The sequence below is a fragment of the Temnothorax americanus genome, unplaced genomic scaffold (genome assembly GCF_048541705.1).
Source record: "Temnothorax americanus isolate GAGA-0224 unplaced genomic scaffold, ASM4854170v1 Scaffold5, whole genome shotgun sequence".
In the NCBI taxonomy this organism is placed as follows: domain Eukaryota; kingdom Metazoa; phylum Arthropoda; class Insecta; order Hymenoptera; family Formicidae; genus Temnothorax; species Temnothorax americanus.
The window spans coordinates 801,990-821,821 of record NW_027509657.1 but is presented as its reverse complement, the minus strand read 5'-3'; the positions used below and the strand labels follow the sequence as shown (position 1 = coordinate 821,821).

Below are 19,832 nucleotides of genomic sequence, written 5' to 3'. Positions count from 1 at the left end.
TCTCTACGGTAATGTCAGAAACCGGCCTCGGTAGCACGTGAGGTCGCGCTCTCAGCGCTCATATACGTATGTACATACACGGCACGCACATGTGTGCGGCACGTGATCCATTCCCTCCAAGTGTTACCGTATTCTACAGAGGCCGGTTTTCGCTACCTTTCCACATATCTTATTACAGGTGAGTCAGGGCTCAAATTTGGCATCTCAGAAGTGATCTGTGGCCGAGATTATTTGTTAATTCGCATTGTTTGTTGCACATCTTGACGTTATATTCACCAGTTTGAAAACTTGATTTTTGATAAAAAGAAATCAAAGAGGTACCACAGTTGCCACATCTCTACACGCATTAGTCTGATAGCTTCTTCATCTGTGTGAGAATATTACCGAAGCATGTCATCAGGGAAACGTAAGATCTTAAGTTCAACTAATCAAGATTCAGCGGAAAAGCAAGAAATATGTAAAATCAGTAAAATGGAAGAGAAGCAAGTAAGTTTTTAACAGTTCTTTTCTCAATTTTATTGCTCTATAATTAGAATGTTAGAAAGCACACAAAATTTTGTATAAACAAATCAGTATATTCGTGACATTTCCTATAAAGTGGCAATTCAATATTTTGTGTGACGAAGCAAACTCATACACATTAACTGACATTAACACATATAATGTATCAAATCTTGTTCTTCTGTTTCTTTTACTAGCACGTGATTTGAATGTAATTAAAAATTATTATTGTAAAAAGTCTATTAATTATCAGAATTTATAGAACTCTGTTTATACGTCATATGAAAAAAATTTTAAAATTGTATTTATATATATATAATATATATACATATCAAAAAATACGCATGTGATGGTATACAATTATAAATAAAAGTTTGTCTTTAAATTTAACTTTTATAGATTGTCTAAGACTTAGACAAGAAAGCAGTTTTCTAATTATGCTTGAAATTTAACACAAAATTTTGACAAAATTTTCAAGTATTTATCGAAATTGATCATTATTAACGACAACATCCATGTTTAAGTTCTTTCCTACAACTTGACTATTCATTGAATTTATTCTATTTATGATTATTTTACATAAAAAATGTGTTATTTTAATTAAAAAAGATATTAAATATAGAGTATCTCAAAAATATTTATGTACTTTTGGTGAAATCAGAACAAGTGGTTCTTATCTGTACATGTAAACATGTTACTACATGTTAGGATATTTATTTGAAATTTAACGTATTTTAACAAAAAAAATTATATATATATTATATATTGATGCTCTCTGAATAAAATCAAATAAGGTTAACAAAATTAGCAATAAGAAGAGTATCTCAAAAATATTTATGTACTTTTGGTGAAATCAGAACAAGTGGTTCTTATCTGTACATGTAAACATGTTACTACATGTTAGGATATTTATTTGAAATTTAACGTATTTTAACAAAAATATATATATATATAATATATATTGATGCTCTCTGAATAAAATCAAATAAGGTTAACAAAATTAGCAATAAGAAGAGTATCTCAAAAATATTTATGTACTTTTGGTGAAATCAGAACAAGTGGTTCTTATCTGTACATGTAAACATGTTACTACATGTTAGGATATTTATTTGAAATTTAACGTATTTTAACAAAAAAAATTATATATATAATATATATTGATGCTCTCTGAATAAAATCAAATAAGGTTAACAAAATTAGCAATAAGAAGTGCAGAAAATAGGGCGCGTATATATTTAATTATAATATAAACAATATTTTCAATATTATCTCATCTTTTGTTTATATGTATATATAATAAAATATATATGCTATACTTACTGCATCCAGCTCTTATTGTCAATCTATTTTATTAAACGCTAAATATCTCGCTTCGCAGGGCAGACCGCCGCAATTTTCTGCCAGATTCTTTCGTTTTGTGTCAAAACGCGCCGAATGAGCATAATTTTATTGACATTCGAGGTGCAGCGCGTATTCTAAATAATTACCGACACTTTTTTCTGCCAGATTCTTTCGTTTCGTACAAAAACGGGTCGATTGAGCATAATTTCATCGGGATTTGAGGTGGGGCCCCTAAACTGTATAATTACCATATTTTGTTTAATTTAACTTTCTCACTTATGTGTCATGACTTTTGATTTATCGGAAATTTTCATCGTGAAATTTTTAATTTCAATCAACAAAACAATCGTGAAATTTCACGTTTTTCCGTTTGTTGCAAATAACGGCGATATGATAATTAAACGATGGTAATATGTACAGCCCCCAAACACACCGAAACGACCGGCAGCGGGAGAGGAAGACGATGACGATGAATGGGAGAGTGTGAGACAGCCTAAGAAGCTCGGCGAACTAACGGAGAAGGAAAAGCAAGATATATTGAATGAGGAAACTGAGGCGCCTGAAGTCGAAGCGTTGAATGAAGCGACGCTCGAACGTCTGATCCTTCTATTCGAGATAAGAGCTCTGAGGAATCAAATAATGAGACTCAAATTCCCAGATCAACTGGAGAAGTAGGTGAATACGTAGAAGCTAAATGTCGGATGGAAATCTCAATGTATAATTGTTTTCGATTTCTTTTTGGCCTTTTGCAGGTTTATGGAATCCGAAGTAAAACTGCACAAAACTCTGCAAGAGCTTCAAATTGTAGCAGCAACCAATCCAACTAATTTGTATTATACGTTAATGGTAGAGTTAGGCGCCGTACCTTCTTTACTAGAATTGTTGTCTCATGAAAATACTGATATAACAGTTGGTGTGGTAGATCTTCTGCAGGCATTGGCTAACGAAGGTATATTACACAAATTTCAAGAAGGCGCGGCTACACTTATTGATGCTTTGTTGGAGCAACAAGTTTGCGCTCTCCTAGTACAAAATCTCGAGAGTCTTGATGAAACAGTGAATAAAGAGGACAGCGGTGTTTATAACACACTTGGTAATTACTTAATAAACGTGCATATCGTTTATCTTTCTGCAAAATAATGTTTCTACTAGATTAACTCAACGACGGTTTTTTGATTTCCAGACATTTTTATGAACCTACTGGAATTTAGACCAGATCTATGTGCGGATGCGGGAAAGCAGGGTCTAATACAATGGTTGTTACGTCGAGTTAAAATTAAAACAAAAACACCTTTTGACGGGAACAAATGGTTAGCCAGTTCACTCCTATCTATACTTTTGCAGCATACGCCAGAAAATAGGCTCCTTTTAGGTGATTTGAATGGAATTGATGTTTTGCTACAACAATTAACTGTATGTATTTGTATGTTTCTAAGCCCTTGCATATAACATTACCAAGCTGAATTATCTTAAAACCGATTATTTACAGTATTTACAGAGTCACGATCCGCAGACTGCACAGGAATATGAGACGAATGAAAAGATAATGGAAAATTTGCTTAACGTTTTGTGCTCAAGCTTAATGGCTACTGTAAATCGAGATAGATTTCTGCGTGGCGAAGGCCTCCAACTTATGAACTTAATGTTACGAGAAAAAAAGATGTCATGGAATGGATCTCTCAAAGTGGGTTTATTCGCAACAGACTTTGTTGGATTTATATAAATTACTATAGTTAAATTATAGGTTTTAGATCACGCTATGAATGGCCCGGACGGAAAAGATAACTGCAGCAAATTTGTAGATATTCTTGGATTGCAAACTATATTTCCTCTGTTTATGAAAACTCCAACACGCAATAGAAAAAGAATGCTTGCTGCAGAAAGTATGGCCTCGATATATCTATTAATATTAGTAAGCAAAATTTCAACTTATTTAACTGTTTATAGCGAAATAATTAATAATTAATTTTACAGAACACGTGATTTCAATCATAGCAAGCTTGTTAAAGAACTGTAAAGGACAACAGCGTCAAACATTACTTAGTTATTTTACGGAGAATGATTATGAGAAAGTGGATAGATTAATGGAATTACATTTCAATTATCTTGAAAAGGTAGAAGAAGTGAAAAAGAATGGGAAGGTACGTGCACAATGAAGAACATTTAACACAGACATCTAAAAATGAAGACGTATAAAAATTTACACTCTCTTTTTATTTTTATCATAAGGACGATGAAGACGAAGAAGAATCGTACTCGAGAAGATTAGACGGCGGGTTATTTATATTACAGTTAGTAGATTATGTACTTTTAGAAACTTGCACTGGTTGTCCGCCTGCAGTCAAGTCGCGAGTGACAAGAATCTTGGCGCAGAGATCCCTTAACAGAATTCGCCACATCATGAGAGGTAAATTATGTATAGTATAAAATCTATCTACATATTTAATTGTATTAACAATGTATTCATTCACATGTTTTTTGTTTCAAAACCAGAATACGCCGGTAATTTAGGAGATGCCGGTGATACCGAATGGAAAGAAGCAGAGCAACAACGTATCTTACAATTAATTGACAAGTTTTGATATGACTTTTCACATAGAAGAAATTAGGGATGTTACAGAATTTGAAAATCTATTGCAAGAAGATTTAAATAAGATACTAGAATTGACAGATAAATTTACGTTGGCTGGTAGTGATTCATAAATTAATATGCATAATACGAGATAAGGATATTTTTTTATTTAATTAATAAACATGGTTTTTTCTTTTCTATAATCATAACTTTCAATTTTTATATATGTAAGAATTTTATATGCAAATAAATATTAATACAAATAAAAAATAATTCATGATTTGAGTTTAGATGCACGAATAAAACTCTCTATTATTAATCTATATATATAAATTAAAAACTATTGAATTATACTTATTGTACTTATACTTATTAGTTTAGTTATAAGTTTCTCAAGTCTACAGGCTGATCTAGAACAAAAGGAAATGGAAAATAAGAATCCTTACAAACCTATCCTATGTTATCTATAAATATTTTATTTAATTTTATCAGTTCTATATTGTATTAAAAAATTCCAATTGTTCTGTAGATCATCTTGTGCATATTACAGTGTCAGAATTTTTAGCATCTACCTTTTCAACGAGCAAGTTATCTTTCATAAATTTAAACTCGATTTTTGTTGTTTAATGTTTATCGCAATTATACGTTTCCGACGTTGTTCATTAATTGGAGTTCAATAAAATGCGATTAAATTAAAATAATCAAATTCTTAATTATTTCTTAATATACATATACGTAGATAAGTATATATATAAATTATATTTTACTTATTTCTTTTTCTATCAGTTTATTTATCTTTGTTTTTATTTCAGAGACATATGGTATTGGCAAATTATGTGTATAGAGATATTCGATTTAATAGAAATATACTGTCCGATCATCGGTAGATAGAAGAAATCACTTCACAAAAATTATAAATCGGTTATTCAAATTCTAGTTTAATTTGATAACTCATTATTTTAAATTTTAAATTTGTTTAAAAAATAGAAATTAAACAAATATAATAGTTTTGGTAAATTTTGTATCTTTTTTAATATAGTTTCTGTGCTTAACCCTAAGGTGCATACGTGGGTCTACGGCGTCCGAGCCAAAGTGATATCTGCTCGTAACTGTAAAACTCGCAAACCTGTCAGAAGATATTAAATAAACGATGTTTATCAAAATAATTATAAAATCGTCAACTACAATATGTAGACATGTTTTATGATTTTTTTTTTTTTTTTTTTTAATGGAAGGAGCAAAGAGCCACATACGTGTGACACACGTAAACTCGTGGACAGAAAGGTTGTCCGACTTATACACCCGTATTCATACTATGAATACGGCTCAAAGTCGGACAACTTTTCGGACAACCTTTCTGTCCGCGACCATACGTGATTTTCTTAGAGGATGCGTATCCCCTTCACTTATTTTACGGGTGACGGTGAGCCCCGGGCCCCGAGCGACCCGGCTCTGTCTTGTGCAATGGTCGCGTTCATTTGTTCATTTGCATCGTTTCTCGTTTCTCGCACATCACATCTTGCTTGGCATCATATTTGCAGTAGCTTGGAAACTTGATTTGACAAAAGGAAATAAGAGGAATCAGTTGCTATATCTGTACGTGAACGCATTAATCTTGTAATTTCTTCGTCTGGACGGTGTTGGAATATTGGCGAAGCATATTGTTAGAGAAACGTACGAGCTTACGTTCGACTGATCAATATTCAGCAGAAAAGCGAAAACGTATAATGGAAGAGAATAAAGTAAGTTTTTTTTTCAACTTCGTTGAGTGCATGTTATTAGAACGTTAGAAAGTACATAAAACTTTGTATAAACGATACAATATCAATGCATTAATAACATTTCCTAAAGCGATAATTCCATGCATTCTACATAACATAAACATTCATACACATATCAAATCTTTTTCCACTAGCGTGTGTAATTTGAATGCAATTAGAAGTTATTGGTGTAAAAAATCTACTTCAGACGAATCTCTGTTACTTGTATCAGAATTTAAGATAGAACTCTGTTTATATATGTGATACGAAAAACGTTTTAAAAATTCGATTTATACGTGCATCAAAGTGCTTTTGGTGCTGAGGGAGAAAGTATAAAATTATGAATAAAAGTCTCTTAAATTTAACGGAATTTATAGATCGTGCAAGACTTGGGCAAAAAAGCAGTTTACTAATTATTCTTGAAATTTGACGCAAAATTGTGACACAACTTTTATTTATGAAATCGATTGTGATCAACAAACATAAATGTGTTTAAGTTATCTCCTGCAATGTGGCTATTTATTCAACTTTTTTTTGTTTAGTTTTTATTGTTTTATTGTTAGTAAAATGTTATTTTTATTTAAAAAAAGATACATTAAATATGTAATCTCACATCCCCCATCAATGTGTATTCTAATATTAGCCAATGTAATCTCAAAAATATCTGTATTTTAAGTTAAATGCAATTTCAAGTGACTCTTATCTATACATTTAAACATGTTAATTACATGTTAGGATATTTGATTGAAATTTAGTCTATTTTATTAAAAAGTACCGAAACTTAGGATATTTTGATATTGATCTTTTTTTATCATTCATAAGTAAATTAATTATTTTCAGATTTCTGACAAAAAAGAAGTTGAGAATATCTCTACTGTGATTACCTCGGAAAAGGAACAGACGGTATCTTCACCAGCTTTGCCTTCATATATCAAAAGCTATTCTCAAACACATATTGAATCGACTATAGTTGACCAAACATGGAAAATTGATAAAATTATGCGTTTTAATATGATCACGAATACAATACCGTTTCCATCGTTTCTAAAAATAGGTCCATGTAAGATTGAAATAACTTTTCCATTTAATTATTCGAACATTACAATTGATTTAATACAATGGTTTCAATTGCGTATACTTACTAATAAACAATCATTTGACGGTTCATGTACCACTACTATAATGGTACCACCCAAAAACGTTTTATCATCAAGATTCATTTCGGGTCGTATATCGGATAAGAGATTGTTAATTGAATTCTCGCTATCTGACTTGATTATTAATTATACAGATACGCTTATAATACGTTGCAAGTTTGAAATTTTTCACAATCTGATAAATAAAACTGTACATATGAATTTACTACCATCGTCAACAGAATTTTCAAAAAACGTGACACATGTTGAAGACTCGACCTTAGATAAGTTTCGATCTAGAGAAGCGGAATCAATTAAATTTATAGTAGGAACAGAACAATATGTTATATCAAAAAAATTGTTGTACGCCACCAACAGTCGTTACTTTAAAGATATCTGTCTTACATATGAGGGGATAGAAAAAGATATGAGAAATGAATTAGCAACGGATATTGAGTTACAAACTTTTGAACAGATTTTATTATATATTTTAACTGGCTCAACAGAACAATGTGATTATGAGATGCTTATAAAATTGTTAACAGCAGCTGATAAATATGATGTAGCAACTTTAAAATTAACGTGTGAACGTTATTTGTTACACTATATTACAACTGATAATGCTGTGGAACTTATACAGCTTGCGTTTTCGTCTAATGCACAATTTTTAGAAACACATTCGGCAGCTTTTATTAAATTTCATATAATTGAAATTAGAGATACGAAAGAATTTCGAAATCTACCATCAGAAGATTTTAATAAGATAATGGAATTGATTGGGAAAAGTGAAGTGCTTGAAATCAGTACTCATCAATTTTTTTCGTTACCACCTACGATAAAAGAAACATTTACACTGAGTGAGATTTTTAATAAATATTGAAGTCCTAAATACATTATTCATAAATAAGACATGTAGAATGCAGAACATGATAAAGATATTTTTTCTTATTTAATTAATAAACATGATTATTTCTTTTCTATAATTATATAACTTTTAATTTTTATAGGTATATGTAAGAATTTATATCCAAATAAGTATTAATACAAATTAAAAATAATTCGTGATTTGAGTTTAGACGTACGAATAAAACTATTATTAATTTTATCTACTTTTTTATATTATACTTATTAGCTAGGTTAGTTATAAGTTTCTCTCAATAAATTTCTACGGGATGATCTAAACCAAAAGGAGAAAAAAAAAGAATTCTTACAAATTCTTATATATCTATAAACGTTTTATTTAATTTTATCACTACTATATCTTATTAAAAATTTGCAATTGTTCCGTAGATCATCCCATATACATATTATAGTGTTAGAATCTTTTAACTATTTTGTTCAACGAGCAAATTATTTCTTATAGACTCAATTTTTGTTATTTGATGTTTATCGCAATTACACGTTTTTGATGTTGTCATTAATTGGAGTTCAATAAAATGCGATTAAATTAAAGCAATCAAAGTCTTAATTATTTCTCAATATACATACGTAGCTAAAGATATAGAGAAATTATTTCACTGTTTCTTTTTCTATCAGTTTATTATCTTCGTTTTTAATTAAGAGATGTATATGTATGGCATTGGCAAATTATGTGTATAGAGATGTTCGATTTAATAGAAATATACTGTTCGATCATCGGTAAATGTAAGAAAATGTTTCACAAAAATTATAAATCGATTACTTGTAAATTCCAATTAAATTTGATAACTCATTATTTCAAAATCCAAATTTGTTTCAAAAATAGAAATTAAACAGATGATATTTTTGGTGAATTTTGTATCTTTTTTAACACAGTTTCTGTGCTTAATTTGAAATAAAACTTTACGTTATATTACTTCAGGAGAAAATAATTTGAAAGTAAAGGTAAAGCAAAGAGCGAACCACAAAAGTAATCGGATAGAAATCTATTCCTATACGGAAAAAAAATGATGGTGTATCAATAGCATCATTTTTTGTATCAATATAGCATCAGTGTTATTGAGATAAAATTTATTGATGCAACTACATCAATATCAATGAACAAAAAATATCAAATAATTGTTTTGATAATTTAAATATTTGGTCCAATAAAATATCCAATTGTGAATTAACTATATTTATATGCTTGTGGCAGCTCGTGACGTCGACGTTTAATTGAAGCAATTTTTTTTTCCGTGTATAAGCAATAATAACATTTTTAAAATGTAATGCTGGATCTGTCAGTTTGTTAGCGTATTTTAGCGATGAAATTAACAGTTATCGCATAAATGAGGAAGCCGATACGCGTGTTAATTATTACAGTGGACTTGACTAGGCCAAAACTCTAATAAAATATTTTAGTATTTTAAAATTAATCCTCTATTGTGTGTCAGTGAAAATAGTCGTGAGTTTATAAACGTTCCTCGTGTAGATCTAGCATCTGATTATTCAGTTCCTTTCGGCAATTGGCAATTAATCGATGTACCATAATTAAGAAATGTCAGATTTGAGATTTGAACCGTGGCGCTCGCGGCTCACCCGGGAGATATAGATGGGGGGGACACGCATTCTAACAAGGAGCCACATACGTGTGACACGCATGGCTGCGTTCGGAAACGCACACGGGTATACTCCCTTCTCCTTCTAACTCGCTGAGATAGAAAGAGGAGGGAGTATACTCGTGTGCACTCGGGTGACGTTTCCGAACAGCCCATATACGTGCTCACATTCATTTGTTCATTTGCGTCGTTCCTCAACGTCACATCTTGTATCTTTGTTATTATATTCGCAGTATAGCTTGGAAACTTGATTTGACAAAGAAAAAAAAAAGAGATCAGTTGCTACATCTGTACCTGTAATGCGTTAATCTAATAATTACCTCATTTGGACAGTGTTTACAATAGAAGCATGTCATTAGAGAAACTTGAAAGTTTAAGTTTAACTAATCAAGATTCAGCGAAAAAGCAAAGAACGGAAGAAGAGCAAGTAAGTGATCTTGACAGTTTTTTTTCTCAACTTTGTTAAGGTGGTCCTTTCGTGAGAACAAGTATTAGATGGGTACCTAAATTTGATATACAGTAATAAGGGGCATGTGTACGAAAAATCGAGTGAGGTTACCGACACTTTACAAGAAATAAGTCGTTATAAAATGTGCGTTCGCGGAGCGTGCCATTGTCATTCTATCCTTGTTTACATAATCTAATGAACGAGAAAGATAGAATGATGCAAATCGCCACGTCCGAGGTTTTCAACGAATAATACATGTGTGTACTTAGCGATCAGATGAATACATTATTCATGTCTTAAAAGTTTCCGGATTTCGTACATACCTTGAAAATAAGGGCTTGCCGAATGTTTTGCTCTGATATATGAGGTTAAATACGTGGTGGATCCACGCGCGTATTGCTAATTGCTTTACTCGTACTGTCATGCCTGATCTAACCCTAAATCGAGAGTCCGACCGCACTACTATTGTGATATTCTTTTAATTAGTAAATAATTAAATACGATTAACGCGTGCGTGTAAAATCATGTTATATTATTATAATTATTGGGATGTTGCGCGTAATGTTCGTCAATATGTTTGTTTTTAATTATCTCATGACGGACTGTTACTTGACTAGCCGGGTCCGCGAAAGGACTACCTTAACCGCACGTGTTATGATCGAGGACGTCAGAGAGTAGAGCACATAAAATTTTGTATAAACAAATCGATACATTCATGACATTTCCTAAGTCCTAAAGCGAACAGTTCCATGCGTTCTATGTAACGAAGAAAATTTATGAACATTCACACATCAAATCTATTTTCCAATAGCGCGTGTAATTTGAATGCAATTAAAAGTTATTAGCGCAAAAAGTCTACGTCGGACGAATGTGTTGCTTGTATCAGAATTCAAGACAGAACTCCGTTTATATACGCAATATAAAAAAACATTTGAAAAATTGGACTTACATGTATACATCAAGGATCGAAGTGCTGTTATAGAGGTGAAAGGGGTATAAAATTATGAATAAAAGGAATACCGTCTTTCGCTCAGGTTCCGATGTCGTCCGTCGCGTTCGTATTATCCACGAGCGGAGGAAGCGAGACAACCGAGACTAGTACTCCGTCAATCAAAGCCGCGAATCTCTCCGGTCCGCGCTTCCCGATCGTCTCGAGCTCGAGTGCCACACCGCTATTCAACGAGTCGAAGTCGAAGACGACGATAGCATTCGACACGGACAAACCGTCGTCGTTCGCCGCAACGGGCAGCAATGATAAGCTGCCTGCGGTTTTGCCAGGATTTGCCATGCTCGAGAACAAAATTCCAACGTTCGGCGATAATGCCGAGAGTAAAACAGCGATTTTCGGTACGTCGGAAACGAAGTTGCCCGTATTCAATTCACCACCGCCCGCGGCAACTCCTCTACCAACGTTCGACACACCGTCCAACAAGACTACTTCGTCGCCCTTCGGATCATCTAATGCCTCAGCTTTTGGAAACACTGCCACACTTGCTTTCGGTGATGTTACGACAACACCTACTATAGTCTCAACCACGAAGCCAGGCGAGACTAATGCGCCGAACTCGTCTTTGTTCACGTTTGGTTCGGCTTTGTTGCAACAATCGGCAAGCAGTGGATTTAAATTTTCTGCGTATGTTAATCCACCACCGTCCGCGTCGTCTGCGGAGCCACGTCGTCTGCGAATCCATTCGGTGAAATTTAAAGATCGTGTAAGACTTAGGCAAAAAAGCAGTTTACTGATTATTCTTGAAATTTGACTCAAATTTGTGACAATTTTTATTTATGAAATCGATTGTGATTAATAAAAATAGCTGTATTTATGTTTTCTCCTACAATTTGGCTATTTATTCAACTTTTTTTATCGTTTATATATATATATATATATATATATATAACATAGTGTTATTTTTATTTAAAAAAAGATATATCAAATACAGGGTGTCTCAAAAATTTCTGTATTTTTACAATAGTTAAATCCGATTTCAAGTGGCTCTTATCTATGCATTTAAACATGGTATTACATATTAAGATATTTGATTGAAATTTAGTCTATTTTATTGCAAAGTACCGAAACTTAGGACATTTTGATGTCGATCTTTTTTTTTGTCATTCATAAGTAAATTAATTATTTTCAGATTTCTGACAAAAAAGAAGTTGAGAATATCTCTACTGTGATTACCTCGGAAAAGGAGCGAATGGTATCTTTGCCATTTTTATCGAATATCGAGAGCTGTTCTGAAACACAGATTAAGTCAAGTACACTTGACCATACATGGAGAATTAAACAATTTAAGTGTTTTTATGAATTTGTGAAGACGATGGAGTCTCCACCATTTCCAGAAACTGGTCAATACCGGATTCAAATCGAACGTCAATATGTACCTCACTCTCCAACGTATAATGTAGTATGCTTTTATATATGTACTAGTAATACATTTAACGGTTTGTGTATCACTACTGTAATGCTACCGTCTGGAGAAGTTGTATCATCAAAATCCATTTCAGGTTCTATATCGAATAACACATTGTTAATTGAAATCCTGGAAGACAAGCTTCTGTCAGCGTTAGATCATATAGATACGCTTACAATACATTGCAAGTTTGAATTTTTTTGTAATGTGGTAAATAAAACTATACGTTTGAATTCACTACCATCTTCAAATAAAGTTTCAGAAGACGTGACATATTTTAAAGACTTGACTTTTGATGAGTTTCGGTCTCAAAAGAACGATTTTTTGGAAAAAAAATTACTTGATGGAAAATAAATGGTACATAAAAAAATTGTGTACCAACGGTAGTTACTGTTTCTGAATAAATAAAATGTATGGTAAAAAAAAAAACAATGTGTTATACGAAAAACGTGCGCTACCAACAGTTATTCTAAGAATACGTACAACCTTGTAAACGATTTTTTTTTTATAAATTATACCTCTGGCTCAATAAGACAATGTGATTATGACATGTTTTAAAAAATTATTAACAGCTGATGAGAGTAATGCATGATGTATCAACTTTAAAATTAACGTGTAAATTATGTGCCACGGTTATTTTATTATTAAAAATGCTATGAAACGTCACCATTTATGACAGATAATAAATTAACTTTGGCTAATACTGGATTCATATAATATTGCAGTCTTTAATATAAATTTATAGAACATGAGGTATTTTATTTATTTATTTAGTAAAAGTATTATTTTTTTCTACATGGAAATATTACAACCTTTAATTTTTATATATGTCAGAATTTATATGCAAATAAGTTAATATAAGTTAAAAGCAATTCGTGATCTGAGTTTTAGATGTATGAAATTATTATTATACTTAATATAGTTATTTATACTTTTCTCAAGAGTTTACAGGCCGATTTAAAAGAAATAAGAATTTTCACAAACCTATGATATCTTTATTATTTTTATCAGTACACTAAGGCTGCATTCGAGGAGCGCGCTATTAGCGCTATTGCATCATTCTGTCTTTATCGCTCATCAGGTGTAAAACAAGGATAGAACAAGCAAATAGCGCTAATAGCGCGCTCCCCGAATCCAGCCTATTATATCTTATTAAAAATTTCTAACTTGATTTTTGTGTTTTTCAATGTTTCAATGTTTATTTCATTTATACGTTTTTGAAATTATCATTAATTTGGGTTCAATAAAATGTGATTAAACTGAAACAGAATCAAATTCATAATTAATTACTTAATATATGTAGATATATTTTACAAAATAAATGAACTTATATTTAGTTATTTGTTTATCTTTTTATCAGTTCATTTATCTTTTTTACTAATTTAGAGGTATATGCATGTGATGTTGAGCAAATGAAAATGTATGGTCCGATCATCTGTAGATGGAAGAAAATACGTCACGAGTTATAAATTGACTACAAAAATTTGAGTTGAATTTGGTAACTCGTTATTTCAAAATCTAGAAATTTGCTTCAAAAATAAATATAAAAGAAACGTGAAGTTTTTGGTTAATTTTGTATCTTTTATTGAAATAGTTTCTGCGCTTAACTCGAAATAAAACTTTATATATATTGTCGCTTTGAAAGAAGATAGTTTGACAATAAAGGATGGCCAAAGTGTGAACAGTGAAAACTCTGTAGCTGGTAAAAGAAATTTATTTTTAAACAATACAAATTTGTTGAACTGCAATGCTGGATCAGTCAGTTAAAACGAGAATGTAATGTATCCTGATGTATCCTACATAATGAAGGAAATTCGTGACATATGATTCATCGAATCTATATTCATTCGTTTATTTTTTGGCATATTTTAGCGATGCAATTAAAAAAATGTTCTAATATTTTGAAGTCAATCTCAGCGAAAATAGTCTTAAGTTATAAAAGTTCTTCATGTAGATCTATAGAATCTGATTATTCAGTTCCTTTCGGCAACTAATCGATGTACCATAATTAAGAAATGTCAGATTTGAGATTTGAACCGTGGCGCTCGCGGCTCACCCGGGAGATAGATGGGGACACGCATTCTAATGCATTCTAATAAGGAGCCACATATGTGTGACACACGTGTCTCACATTCATTTGTTCATTTGCGTCGTTCCTCGTCACATTTTGTTATTATATATTCGCAGTAGCTTGGAAACTTGATTTGACAAAGGGAATAAAAGAAATCAGTTGCTACATCTGTACCTAATAATGCATTGATCTAATACGTTCTTCTTCATTTGGATAGTGTTTGAGCAATAGAAGAATGTCATTAGAGAAACTTGAAAGATTAAGTTTAACTGATCAAAATTCAGCGAAAAAGCAAACAGGTACAATGGAAGAAGAGCAAGTAAGTTCTCGATAGTTCTTTTCTCAACTTTGTTAACTACGTGTTATGATCGAGGACGTTAGAGTAGAGCACATAAGATTTTGTATAAACAAATCGATACATTCATGACATTTCCTAAGTCCTAAAGCGACAGTTCCATGCGTTCTATGTAACGAAGAAAATTTATGAACATTCACACATCAAATCTATTTTCCACTAGCACGTGTAATTTGAATGCAATTAAAAGTTATTAGTGCAAAAAGTCTACTTCGGACGAATGTGTTACTTGTATCAGAATTCAAGACAGAACTCTGTTTATAAATGTAATATAAAAAACATTTAAAAAATTGGATTTACATGTACATCAAGGATCAAAGTGCTGTTATAGAGGTGAAGAGAGTATAAAATTATGAATAAAAGTTTCTTCTTAAATTTAACGGAGTTTATAGATCGTGTAAGACTAGGGGTTCGTTCCGTTTCACGCATGATGCGCGCATTGTCTATAGTAAACGTTACGTATGCTATAGATAAATGCGCGCATGTGCGTGAAACGGAACGGACCCCGAGTGACTGCCTGCGTTGTCCGCGTTCATTTGTTGATTCTCAATTCTCATCTTTTTTCACATCACCGGTTAACGTTGTATAATAGTATAGGTTGTATTCGCAACAGGTAACAGCTTGAGAACTCGATTTGATAAAAGGAAATCAGAGAGATCAGTTGCCAAATCTCGTTATACACGCATTGATCTAATATCATCATCATCGAGAGTATCTAGACAGTGTTCGAATATCATCGTAGCATATTGATAAAGAAACGCAAGATCTTGGTTCGACTGATTAAGATTCACGGAAAAGTAAGTACGCATAATGGCAAATCGACTAAAGTTCTCAACAGTTCTTATCTGAACTTCATTGACTACGTGTTGTTGGAACATTAGAAAACATTAGACTAATTATAACGAATTAATCATGAAATTTCCTAAAGTATCAATTCTATGCATTCTACTACATAGCAAAGAAAATGCATATATTTATATATATACACGTATCAAATCTATTTTCTACTAACAGGTGAAATTTTAGTGCAATTATTAATCAGTAAAATTATTAATGCAAAAAGTCCACTTGAGATAAATCTGTTGTATCAGAATTCAGGACGGTACTCTATATGTAATATAAAAAAATATTTTAATAATTGGACTTGTTTACATATACATCAATGTGCATGAAGGGGGATAAAATTTTACCCTTCGCAGAACATGTATAATTTACTGTTTCCGTCGAAAACGTGGGTCTTTTAGGGCAGTTAAGATTTTCAAGCGGTAATAGTGCCATAAAAAATCCGAAATATTCAAGTATACTTTCGAAAACATTAAGAATCTATTTATACCGTTAAATATGCATGATTCTTGTTTGGGGTTTTTTTATTAGTTCGTAAAATGTTCGAAAAATTCAAAATATTAACCGGATCAACCACTTGTTCACTTGTGAAGGGTTAAATACAAGTATCTCCTTAAATTTAACGGGATTTATAAATCGTGTAAGATTTGAGCAAGAAAACAGCTCTTACTAATAATTCTTGGAATTTGACACAAATATGACAAAAGTCATTACTTTCAAGTATTTATGAAATTGATCTTGATCAACGAAAATAATCATGTTTAAGTTTTCTTCTACAATTTAGCTGTTCATTCAACTTTTATGATTGTCTGACGTACAATTTATTTTTATTTAAAGAAAAATATGTTAAATATAAGGTGTTCCAAAACTTTTTATGTTTTTCAGGTTCAATCCACAGACTTCTATATGTTTTCACTTTATTATATTTGTTATATCTACAGACTTCTATACAATATCGCTGTATTTTTGGATAACGGTTAAATACATTTCTATCCCACAATAAAGACAGCTGCAATACGAGTAGCAGTCTGGAGTAATATATGTAGAAGTTTGTGATTAAACCCGATTTTAAATGGCTCTTACCTGAGCGTATAAGTGTATTATATGTTAGAATATTTGTTTGAAATTCCATCTATTTTATTATAAAAAGCACAGAGACTTTCTTAGGACATTTTGATGTTGATCATTTTCATTATTCATTAGTAAGTTAATTGTTTTCAGTTGTGCAGATCTGAAGAAGATAAAAATACCTATACTGAGACGAAAATGGAACAGAAAGTATCTTCACCATTTTTACCTTCGTATACCAAGAGCTATTCTCAAACACGATTTGAAGTGACTACGTCTGAGTATACATGGAAAATTGATCAATTTGGACGTCTCTCTGCAATCGTAGATACATTAAATTCTCCACCATTTGGAGAAAACAACCAAAAGATTCAAATGAATATTTCACGTAAAGATTTGTTATGTGCAATACGAATTTCAATACGTACTAATACAGCATTTAGCGGTTCATGTACTACTACTATAATGCATCCGCCTGAAAAGGCCAGATCGGAGGCTACTTTTCGATATACTGTTGAGAATATATCTAAGATGAAGGTCTCGCAGTTGTCCCCTGCATTTTACGTTCGCAATTTACCATGGAAAATACAGGTGCGTCCACCACAGTCAAGTCAGATACAGGAGAGACAGCGATATCTTGAATGTTACCTTCAGTGTGATGGAGAGAGTGAATCTACATCTTGGAGTTGTTACGCTGTTGCTGAGCTGCGTCTTCTTTCTTGCAAAAAAGGACAAGAACCATTTAGCATAAAAATTAAACACCTCTTCAACAGTAAAGAGAATTCCTGGGGCTATAATAATTTTATGATATGGCAGGATGTTTTAGATCCTGATAAAGGTTTCATAAAAGATGATTCAATCACGCTTGAGGCTCATGTAGTGGCTGATCCAGTTTTATCGTCAAGATCGTTTTCGGGTCTTATATCGGATATGGCATTGTTAATTGATGTCTCGGACCGCTCGTACATTTCTACAGAGGCATTTATAATACATTGCAAAATTGAACATTTTCATAACCTGATAAATAATACTATACACATGAATTTACAACCATCTGCACCGGTATTTAAAGAGGTAAAATCTCTTGAAGATTCAACTTTTGAATTCGAGTCTGAGAAATCAATCAAATTTATAGTAGAAGAAGAAGAGTATGTTGTATCAAAAAAAATATTGTGCGACACAAACAGTAGTTACTTTAAGTATATCTGTCTTGCACATAAGGAAAAAGAAAAAGATATGACTGATGAATTATTAACGAATAATGAGGTAGAATCTTTTAAACAGGTTTTATTATATATTACAACTGACTCCATTGATCAGGATGATTATGAGATGCTTAAAAAATTATTAACAGCAGCTGATAAATATGATGTACCAACTTTAAAATTAACGTGTCAACATTATTTGTTACGCAGTCTTAAGATTGAAAATGCCGTAGAACTTGTACAGCTTGCGTTCTTATCTAATGCAAAATTTTTAGAAACGCATTTGGTAACTTTTATTAAATTTCACATTAAAGAAATTAGGGACACTGAAGCATTTCAAAGTCTATCGCAAGAACATTTAAATAAGATAATGGAATTGATTGAGAAAAGGAAATTTAAAGTCAGCATTGATCAATTTTCTTTGTCACCACCTAAACCTAAGACAAAGACACATCAGAAATCTAATTATAATTATGCTCAAGATTATAATTATTAACATTTATATGTATAAGAATTTATATCCAAATAAGTATTAACATAGATTAAAAATGATTCGTTTTTTTGGTTTTGATGTACGAATGAAACTGTTATTAATTATACTAACTCAACGTAGTTTAGTTAAAACTTTCTCAAGTTTACAGGTTGATCTAAAACGAAAAGAAATGGAAAATATAAGCATCCTTGCAAACTTATGTTATTTAAAAAAATGTTTTATTTATTTTTATCAGTACTATATCTTATTAAAATTTCCAATCGTTCTGTAGATCATCCTGTGTACTATAGTATCAGAATCTTTAACAGCTATCTTTTTCACCGAGCAAATTATTTGTCATGAATTTAAACTTGATTTTTGTTCTTTTATGTTTATCGCAATTATATGTTTTCGATGTTGTCATTAATTGGAGTTCAATAAAATGCGATTAAATTAAAACAATCACATCGGTAGATGAAAGAAAATGCTTCGCAAAAATTACAAATGAGAGTTAAATTTGATAACTCATATTATTTCGAAATCTAGAGATCGGTTTAAAAATAATAATGTTATAATTATGATCTTTTTTTGGTTAATTTAGTATCTCTTGTTAATCTAGAAGTTTCTATGCTTACTTCGAAATGAAACTTTATATTGTTGCTTTGAGAGAAGGTAATTCGATAGTAAAGGGTAAAACAAAGTGTGAATTATGAAACCGGTCCTTTATAACCGAGTAGAAGAAATTTAATTATTCCTAAGTAATAATAATATTGAAATGTAATGTTGGATCTCTGTCAGGTAAAGTGAGAATTCAATTCTGTTTAATGTATTCTGTTTAATGTATTCTGTTTAATCGTTTAATGTATTCTATGTAATAAAGAAGTTCCTGACATTTCTTATACGAACCCATTTGTTTATTCATTATTTTGCTAGCATATTTGAGCAATTAACAGTTATTATTGCAAAAATAAGGTAGTCGACTCATTAATTATGAACTTGACTGCGCGAAACTCCAATAAAATATTTAAAATATTTTAGCATTTTGAGAGAGAGAATTATAAAAGTTTTTCATGTAAATCTAGTTTTAGGTCCTTGTTGCATCTTAAGTATCTTAAGTTATACCTAAAGTA

At 31.5% G+C, this 19,832-nt stretch overlaps 3 protein-coding genes across 7 annotated transcripts; all 3 read left to right on the top strand.

Annotated features, from left to right (window-relative positions):
• Positions 1-105: 105 nt before the first annotated feature.
• Positions 106-4,456, top strand: LOC143903960 (beta-catenin-like protein 1). 3 transcript variants are annotated; one of them, XM_077418080.1, is made up of 11 exons: positions 106-178; positions 307-486; positions 2,008-2,064; positions 2,263-2,513; positions 2,595-2,935; positions 3,026-3,255; positions 3,332-3,526; positions 3,587-3,725; positions 3,817-3,983; positions 4,072-4,249; positions 4,336-4,456. In XM_077418080.1, the coding sequence occupies exons 2-11, from the start codon at positions 391-393 to the stop codon at positions 4,422-4,424; spliced, it is 1,743 nt and encodes a 580-aa protein (XP_077274206.1). In that variant the 5' UTR covers positions 106-178; positions 307-390; the 3' UTR covers positions 4,425-4,456. The 3 variants fall into 3 exon arrangements, with proteins under 3 accessions (XP_077274206.1, XP_077274205.1, XP_077274207.1); XM_077418079.1 differs by lacking the exon at positions 106-178 and having other exon boundaries at positions 185-486; XM_077418081.1 differs by lacking the exons at positions 106-178; positions 2,008-2,064 and having other exon boundaries at positions 185-486.
• A 998-nt stretch (positions 4,457-5,454) lies between these two features.
• Positions 5,455-8,447, top strand: LOC143903961 (speckle-type POZ protein homolog). Its single transcript, XM_077418082.1, has 2 exons — positions 5,455-6,156; positions 7,015-8,447. Exons 1-2 carry the CDS (start codon positions 6,142-6,144, stop codon positions 8,188-8,190), a joined length of 1,191 nt encoding a protein of 396 aa, XP_077274208.1. The 5' UTR covers positions 5,455-6,141; the 3' UTR covers positions 8,191-8,447.
• A 1,543-nt stretch (positions 8,448-9,990) lies between these two features.
• On the top strand, positions 9,991-17,738 carry LOC143903873 (uncharacterized). 3 transcript variants are annotated; one of them, XR_013258819.1, is made up of 5 exons: positions 9,992-10,253; positions 11,309-11,986; positions 12,413-15,078; positions 15,728-15,911; positions 17,179-17,738. XR_013258819.1 is itself a non-coding variant. In XM_077417886.1 (3 exons), the coding sequence occupies exons 1-3, from the start codon at positions 10,176-10,178 to the stop codon at positions 12,450-12,452; spliced, it is 717 nt and encodes a 238-aa protein (XP_077274012.1). In that variant the 5' UTR covers positions 9,991-10,175; the 3' UTR covers positions 12,453-12,585. The 3 variants fall into 3 exon arrangements, 1 of the variants encoding a protein (XP_077274012.1); XR_013258820.1 differs by lacking the exons at positions 9,992-10,253; positions 11,309-11,986 and adding an exon at positions 15,278-15,447 and having other exon boundaries at positions 13,040-15,078; XM_077417886.1 differs by lacking the exons at positions 15,728-15,911; positions 17,179-17,738 and having other exon boundaries at positions 9,991-10,253; positions 11,309-11,907; positions 12,413-12,585.
• The last annotated feature ends 2,094 nt before the right edge of the window (positions 17,739-19,832 follow it).